The following is a 9,243-nucleotide window of genomic DNA, read 5'->3' on the forward strand; positions in this document are numbered from 1 at the left end:
GGGATTGGTAACTGGGGCAGCAGTCCCAGGTGCCAGTTTGGTGGGGGGTACAAAAATAACAGCTGCTACTAACAGTGCTAATATTGTGCAGCACCCCTAAAAAGATCCTGACGTGCCCCGATTGAGAATCACTGAGCTAGATACACAATTGTTCTGAGCCAGTATGGCACTTATGTTCTTACATCAATAAGACCAACTTATCTCCTTTGTACTCTCACCTCTTTCCTTAGTTTCTCCTTCTTTTGTTCTATCTGTTTTTGTAGCTCTTTTTGCCTGGGTGAAAGGCAGTAGGTGGAGCTTCTCAAAGGTACATTGTTTGCAGACTGTACCCTGTGGGGAGTCTTCCCCCTTCCCACATTCTTTGCAATGCTAGTGGCTGATTTTGGACGACACTTAGGATTAGGTGGAGGCTTAGGGAAATACATGCAATGTTCCCCTACAGGAGAGAAAGAATTTACTCCCTGTTGTGCTACAGACTCTTCCTTTGTTCGAGCAGGGGTGCCAAAAACAGCAGGGTGAGAAGACTTGGGAGAGGTAGGCTGAGTTTCAATGTCTGTGAAAGAAACACTTATTGGGGGCAAAAAGCCTTGGCTCTCAATATCTTGTAAACTCAGGAGTTCAAATTTTCCATCTTTCTCTACTAGGATCTTGCCATCCCTGTGCTCCTCATCCTTGCCCTCATCAAGTGAAGGAGCCTTGCCTTCCTGTCCTGGTTCATTAGAAATTTGCAACTGAGATAGCCCAACTAAAACCTTCCCTTCACTTTCAGGATCGCTGTTGTATGCTTCTGCATCTTCCAGAGGGGGAACTTCTAGATCTACTAGTTTCTCCTTGAATTTTAGTTTACGTTCTCTATTCTCATCCACAGGTGCTTGGTTCTCCAGCAGCTTGTTGGCAGTTTCAATCTTTTCCAAGATGTAGCGTTTTATTTCTTCATCTTCCTCATCCAGTTCCTCCTGGTTTTCCAGCTTGGACTCCTGGATGGAGCTTTCACTGTCACTGTCAGATGTAAGGTCTAGCTGCTGAACTTCTGGTGTGGCTTCCAGGTATTTTTTGTCTTTTGGTCTCTCCTTCAGATCTATGTCAGGCTCAGAAAACTGATCTATAGGTTCTTCTCTTTCCGTACTATCATCATTTTCCTCACAGAATTCCAATTCTTTATCAATTTTTGTTTCGATATCTTCTTCTTTCTAATCAGGATTTTTAAAAGGACAGAAAGTTTTGACTTTAAAATTATATAAAGAAATTTCTCATCTAAAATTACAATTGAGAACATTAATAAAGTCATAATATTAAAATATCCAATGTTAATGAATCATTAAGATTGACATGTTAAGTGCATAAAAACTGGGAAGCTTACTGTTAACATTCCCATAGAAACTAAACTAAATGCACCCTATGGAGCCTGTTCATTACATGGACACACAATATGGGAAAGTATCTGCTGCTCCAAAACTAAAGCTGTACTGAGTTCCCATTACAAGCTTGATTTTAGCAATCTCATATAAAATACACAAATAATAAACTTAGCCTCAAAACTGGCATGCCAAGTCTGTGATCAATGTAGATTTTTTCTACCATGCTTGAAATAAAATAGGACAAAGAATTCAAATCGAGTAAGAAACAGATTAAATGAAAACAAGTAAATGAAAAGAGTAGGAAGAGAGAAGTGCAGCTCTATTATTTAACAGGATAAATCAGCAAATTACGGATTATACAGAGAAGACAGGTATTCATCTTTGCATCAGTCTTGACAATAGTAACCTTTTTTGTGAAGTATTTGGTTTCAATTAAGGCAGACAAAGTTCTTTGGGCAGATGTGATATCTTTTATTAAACCAACTAAATGGTTTCAATTAATTATATCAAGTAAATGCAGAGTGTGTACCATGACAAAAAAAGAACAGGTTAAAGAGATTTCAATGACACAGATACTCAGTTGACTACACCACTTAAGGAACTGGCTGAAGCAGTCTCTGAACAACTAGCAACCATCTTAGAATTCTTGGAAAATAAGGAGCATCCCTGAGGACTGGAGAGGCACAAACTACTCATCTTTTTGAAAAGAAAAAAAAAAAGAGAAGATACCAGAAAATTTCAGACTAGTCCGCCTAGCTCATGAATGCTGCAATGGTGAAGAGGATGGAGCATCCCACAGGAGTGCAGGGGGCCCCTCCACATGCTCAGCGGCAAACCAGGAAGTGGGCCAGAAGTACTTCCAGTCCACTTCTGGGTCTGCCAGGGACCACAGGGGGGAAAGGGGGGACACATCTGCCTGGCTCAGTGATCAACTACAGGGGGACCCTGGGTGCCCCCCACCCAGACGCAGGAGACACCAGTTGCTGAGCCAGGGGAGGTGCGGGGGAACCCCCTGCACGCCCCCTGGCAGATCCAGAAGTAGACCAGAACTGCTTCTGGTCCTCTTCCAGGCGTGCTGCTGAGCATGCTGGGGAGCCCCCCACGCTCCTGTTGGACACTCCATGCACTCCAGCATCGCAGCATTCATGAGCCACCTGCTGCCTAGAGGTATGTAGAAAAAACATTTAAGCTGTGTTTATGTCCAAATCTCTGAGTCTTTCCAAATCGATTCAAAGAGATTAAAGCATCCTCTGATTCGATTCGGATTCAGAGATTCGGCCACTGAATCAGGCCAAATCTCCTTTGAATCAGGGACTGAAGTTTCAAATGGCCCTAAAATTTATCTAATTTCCTTCTTTAACTGGATAACTGGCTTAGTAGATAAAAGAAAATTCACTGAAGGGGATATATACTGACTTCAGTAATGCTTTCAGCACTGCCACACGTGGCTTTTTCATAAACAAGGTAAAGAAAAATATCTAGATGAAATCAGCATAGAAGGTGGCAAAACAGCTTGAAAAACTGTTCTCTGTAGCTAATTCACTATCAATATGGGAAGGCATTTCATTTGAGGACCCATGGGGTTCTTTCTTGGGCTCATTTCTCTTCAGTACTTTCACTAGTAATATGGGTGACAGAACAGAATGCAGGCTTATAAAATTTGCAGATGACACCAAGCTGAAAGCGCCAGCAACCATCTTGGAGGGCAGAATCAGAATTAAAAATGATTTTGACAAGCTGAAGAGCTGATCCAAAAAATCAACAAGAAAAAATTCAATAAAGACAAGTGTGGAGTCCCATACTTAAGAAGGATCAATCCAGTGTAAAAATACAGAATGAGGAATATTTAGCTAGGCTTCAGTATGAAAGAAGAAGATGTGGGAGTTGTATTGGACCACAAGTAAAGATGAATTATCCACAATGTGATACTTGTTATTTAGGAAGGCATTCACAGGAGTGTAACATGTAAAAAATGGGAAGAATATTGTGTCTTTGACACTGATAAGGCCTCATTTGGAACACTGTCCCATGCTGGGGCATCACACTTCAGAAAAAGTAGGCAAACCAGAATTAATCTAGAGAATGAGAATACCAATAATGAGTTCAGGAAACATGATCTCTGAGGAAAGGTTCAAAGCATTTTTTTAAATCTAGAAAAGAAGGAAGAAAAAGGGAAATTATAACAGCTTTCCACTAGAGAAAAGGTTGTTATAGAGGGGGTCTACACGTGTGCTTTAATGCACAGTAGCCTATTTTACTGTGCATTAAAGTGGCGCTGTAGCAGGGACCCAGCCAAGCCCTGCACTTACCAGGACAATGACCGCCAGAGTGCTGTACAGGTGGCGTACTCCCAGTCAGCCCCAAAGAAAAGCAGTGAGCCCATGGCCAACAGCACACTCCTCTGAGCCTCCAGTTCCTGGGTGAGATGGGCTGCTGGTGGGCAGCATGCTCTCCATGGGCACATTCCCTGAGCCAGAGTGAGAGCTGGAAGCTGGGCTTCACATGGGCCTGGGACCCAGCCCAAGAAGAGGGCAAGCAGCTGGCACTACCAGCGCCACCTAGGGCCCAGAAGCCACAGTTGCAGGAACTGATGAGCCCTTCTGAGGCTTTCAGCACCTGGTGGCAGCTGCAAGACAGGTTGGGGCAGGCAGGTATCCCAGGTTGGAATGTCCTGCATAAGGCAGCACCAGCCTCAGAAGTGGGAAAACACTGGCATAGACACTGGTCCATGTATCATCCCTCCACCAGAACCAAGGACCTATGATCAAAGACCAGTTTGACAACAGCTCTCCCTGCAGAACCCTGACCATTACGCAGCTGCTGGAGTTCAGGTACCTTTAGGGGCCTCATGGAGGTTCATCATACCCATGGGCCCAGGCTACCCAAAAGATGACAGCCACACTCCAGCAGACTCGAGTAATCGAGTCTGCTCTGACACACTAGAATTCCAGCACATCAAATCAGCCTCTGTGCTTGTATATAGGCATCTAGAGGCAGTAAAATTTACTGCAAATTAGCAAAAGTGTATTAACGCATGTGTAGATGCGACCATAAAGTGTTATACCTTATAAAGACAGCAACTGATTGTTCTCTGTGGTTCCAATAGCCATAAAGAAAGACCAGAAGAAATCAGATTTATTTGGAACAAAGAAACTTTCATTTGGCAACTAGGAAAAACTTCCTATCTGAGTGGTGAAACACTGGAAAAGGCTACCTGAGGTACTAGGGAATCTTTATCATTGGAAAGCAGCTTAGACAAACATCTGACAGGAGTGGTCTAAATCAGCAGTCAGCAAGGTTTTGGGGCTGCAAGCCAGATCAACCTGGTTCAGATCCCAGTCTAGCCAGTGCTTCTGGCCTGCCCTGCTGCTGCCGCTTCTCCCCATCACCCAGCTGCAGCACAGCATATGCAGAACTCCCCCTACCTGGCAGCAATGTGAGCAAAGGCTCCCTGGCTAGATCTAATGGCTCCATGGACTGAATCTGGCCCATGGGCCACATTTTGCCAACCCCCAGGGCTCAGTACTCACACCAGTACTCTTTAATATATTCATAAATGATCTGGATTCAGGTGTCAGAAGCAGACTGGCCAATTTCACAGACGGCACCAAATTATGGGGAAGTGCAGTCACTCTAGAAGACAGGCTGGTGATTCAGGCCAACCTGGACAGGCTCGCAAGGTGGGCAGATAAAAACCTGATGGCATTCAACACCGAGACATGCAAGGTGCTCCACTTCAGGAGAAAAAACCCACATCATACTTAACAGGCTCAGAAGTGCTACACCACAAGTTGAACATAAGCTACCAATGTGATGCCACAGCCAGCAAAGCAAAGAAAACTCTGGCTTGCATCTACTGATGCAACTCACGCAAGACCCAAGAAGTCATTCTCCTGCTTTACTCGGCCTTGGTGAAGCCGCAGTTGGAATACTGCATCCAATTCTGGGCTCCACACTTTAGAAAGGATGTGGAGAAGCTTGAGAGAGTCCAAAGGAGAGCCACATGCATGATTAAAGGTCAAGAGAACAGGCCTTATGAGGAGAGACTGAGAGGTATGGGACTTTTCAGACTGGAGAAGCGAAGGCTCACACGTGACTTGGTGGCAACCTATAAGGCGTGTGCATCAGGAACTGGGAGAACATCTGTTCACCAAAGCACCCCAAGGGAAGACAAGGTCTAATGGTCACAGACTGCTGGAGGACCATTTTAGATTGGACATAAGGAAAAACTTCTTTATCATCGAGTCTCCAGAGTCTGAAATAGACTCCCCCCAGAAGTGGTGCAAGCATGTACTCTGGATACCTTTAAGAAACATGTGGATGCTTATCTTGCTGGGGTGATCTGACCCCAACTGACTTCTTGCCCCTTGGGCAGGGGGCTGGACCGGATAAGTACACAAGGTCCCCTCCAGCCCTAATGTCTATGAAATCTATGAAAGTCTTCATTTTTTTCATTATGTAACAAATGTTGAAAGAAAAAAAATCTCTTTATTACATGTATACAATCAAAATCTAGGGCAAAAAAGCTAAATTTGAAGTAATACACAATATGTTATATAAGCATTCATGCTTATGGAGGAAATGTGATCTGCATTATTTGATGCCAGGATCACAGATCAGCCTTTGAGAGTTGCAACCAGTTTTCCATTCTAAGCCATATTTCTGAACTCTTGTAAATTTATTAAAATAACCACATTATTTTAAAACCCTAGCTGTCAAGAGAAATGTTTGAAGACATGGACACATGCTTTTTGGACTCCAGCGATGGTATACATAGATCTGAAATGTAAGTTTACTCACAACCATCTACAGTGTGAATGATCCTCATATTCCATACTGAGAGAATGAAAAAGCAAAGCAAACAAGCAAAATAGATTTGTTTAGTCTTCTTTTTTTTTAAACTTATCCAAGATACTGTCTATATATATGTATAGACATGAATTAAATATATATTATATACACCTTACATTGTTGGAATCTTTATGACTATTTGGACAATTTTAACTCTGAATCTTTGGGGGATTTTTTGCCATTAAGTTTATAGATGGATTTTTTCATCAAGTTGAAAATAGTCCCAAGTAACAACATTCATTTTTTTTTCTGTTTCTGTACAAAACATACTACTTCTAGATCTGGGACAGAAGTTCAATAAACCAATTTAACCTGGATCAGCTAAATCTGATACTACATCCATCCAGGCTTATCTTAAATCAGTTTTGGACATTTTGAAGGCAATTTACATGCATTGCACTTCTGTTGTGCTGCAGATTTGAACTGGTTTCCAATCACTTATACTAGTTTTTATGTACTTTCTGTCCCTAGCTCTAGGATGCCAACCTATTTGCATAAGTGAGGATCCATTGAAAAATCTAATTTCACTGTATATGCCCCACCTTAATAGAATGTATGGATTCAATCTTTAATTAGCAAGATGTAAGAGTCCAGGCATTTTAAAATCAACAAGATTACAGCTTGACAAGAAAAGAAACAGGAAATAGGACAGGAGGAAGATGGTGACTGAAAAAGGGATGATTGACTGATGTATACTCCTCCCTATTGCACAGTACACACTAGAACCAACATAACTAAGAAAAGGAGTGAAAGGGAAACCACAATAATAATCAAGTCCCATAGGTAATGTCTATAATACACTATCTATGGGGTGGGGGGGAACAAAACAAACAAACAGGAGATGAACAAAAACAGGAGACTTCGAAAGAGCAGAGCAGGATGTCTTTCCCACCTGTACTGCACTGAATACAAAACAGTAGACCATAGCTATTTAAAGGTGTTCAACACAAAAAAACTTATTATGGAGCTAAGAAGTTAATCCTATTTTGAAGGCCATGCCTTCTATTCAAACTGCTAGCTAAGTCTTTACAGGCAGTGATGATGTCAAAGAGTAGAGGCTGCAAAAATGACCAGCAATAGAGGAAGCTGGCATTCCTACGGCAGAGAGTTTTTACACAGAAACAGGAGAAAGTAGCTATTGCTTCAGTTGTCTCAGACCTCCTTCCCAAGCAATGAGAGCAGCAGCAGAAAAAGGAAAGAACAGTGAGGAAGGTGCACGAGCACCACCAATCACACTAAATCCAAGCCAAACTGTCAAATAATGAATTTTCAGAGCCAATTTCCATTTTGGTGCTCCACAAACCCACTTCATACAATTTGGAACAAACCAAAGCGTGAGTAGAAAATTGATCTAAGACAACATAAAAATAAAACCATGATGCTTAAAAAGTACCCACCTTAGAAACAGCAGTAGTATTTTTTGATCCAAACATATTCTTTTTTGTTCCTCCAGGGAATAAGGGATTTCCTATTTCATAAAAGGGATAACTAGACTAACGGAAAAAGCTATGGTTCACTGTGTTCCTAAATGAGGTCCCCTTCCCAGTTCATGTTCCAACAAATTTAAATAAATGATTCAAATCAGTGTATGAACTGCGTAATTCAAGCTGTTCAAAACTCCATACTTGCTACAAAATAATTAGCATTTTCTTTAATACCTCTGTTTCACCAAGGCTTGACATTTCTTCTTCATTAATTAGCCACTCAAGGTCATTTTCAAAATCATCCTCATATTCTCCACTTTCTGCTGAATCACCAGCATCTGTTGAGTCACCGGAGTCTGTCTTCTTGCTCATTTTGACTCTGTTTAATGCTACAAGAAGGGGAAAACACTGTTTTAAAACTCCAATGAATGTAGAAAAAGGCAACGTTGATTCCTATGGGATACAGGTAAGAAGGTGGGCAGTACCAATATAATCACTTAGACTCTTGTATCGTACTCAAGAACATAAAAATTATAAGCACATTTTAATCCCTTCTGAGACATGGAAGTATTTCCACCACCATTTCTAAAATGGGGTCTGATGTACAGAAAAGTAAGGTAATTCACTCAGAGTCTTACAGCAAGCAACTCCCAGAGCAAAAAGAACAACCAAGGATTTCCCAACTTCTAGTCTTCTCTTTTAATCACTAGATCTTTCCTGAATGCATATTTACAGGACTGATGCCTCTATGTGCTCCCATTCCAGCATTCCAATGGTTTAAACCAATTCTTACGCATTAAAATTAACAAAAGGAAAGAGCTGGAATGTTCAAATCCTAAAGTCCTTTCACTGCTTGCAACAGAACACATTATCTAAATTTTACATGAAAATATAAAAAAAATGAGAAAATCCAGAGGCATAAGGTCCTTGACAGGAAAATCCTATGGAAGTCAAAGAGAGTTCTGAACACAGAACAAAATCAGACTCTAGGGGTGTGTCCAGACAAGCGTGCACATGCAGTTTGTGGTGCTGCAGACCCATCTGCAGCACTGCAAACCACATACAGGGCACATGCGAGCATTTGGCAAGCCGCTGATTTACAGCACAGATGGTTTTTCTGACACCGGGAGATCCTGGTGTCAAAAAAACCTGTGCCAAAAAAAAAAAAGCAGAGCAGCGCATGTGGCAGCAGCGTGCACCGCCCAAAACTGGAGCCTGGATAGCCAGAGCCAGACTTAAGCTACCAACCAGACTCTGCACCCCTGAATCACTCCTGGAGCCCTGAGAGGCCCCTAGGGCCCCAAGTAAGTCTCCCCTACCACACCCAGGGCAGTATGCCATGCACCATAGCACGTATGCACAGGCATTCCCCAGGGACAAGTAGGAGCGACACAGCTACATGCTGCTGCTATTTGTCCCCAGGAAAATACACGTGCATGCTTGCCTGGACACACCCTAGGTGACCATTTCATATTTTAAAAATGTATATCAAAGCAAATAAAGGAATGCACTAATCTGAATAGTACTCATGAAAAGAAGATGGGTTATCTGTAGGGGTGCACCGATAGAGAATTTTGAGCCAATACCAATGACCAACCTTTAACGAGCCA

At 42.2% G+C, this 9,243-nt stretch overlaps 1 protein-coding gene across 2 annotated transcripts in view; it reads right to left on the reverse strand.

Moving 5' to 3' along the window:
• The window catches only part of CCDC181 (coiled-coil domain containing 181), a 21,314-nt gene that overhangs the window by 5,275 nt on the left and 6,796 nt on the right, over positions 1-9,243 (reverse strand). For both annotated transcript variants that reach the window (XM_019527581.1, XM_019527580.1), the window contains exons 2-3: positions 7,868-8,022; positions 219-1,190 (exon numbers count right to left, since the gene is read on the reverse strand). In XM_019527581.1, coding sequence (XP_019383126.1) covers positions 219-1,190; positions 7,868-8,005 — 1,110 coding nt within the window. In that variant the 5' untranslated portion in view covers positions 8,006-8,022. The remainder of the gene's footprint in view (positions 1-218; positions 1,191-7,867; positions 8,023-9,243) is intronic.

Source organism: Gavialis gangeticus, unplaced genomic scaffold (assembly GCF_001723915.1).
Source record: "Gavialis gangeticus isolate Ggan-Ray unplaced genomic scaffold, GavGan_comp1, whole genome shotgun sequence".
Lineage (NCBI taxonomy): Eukaryota > Metazoa > Chordata > Crocodylia > Gavialidae > Gavialis > Gavialis gangeticus.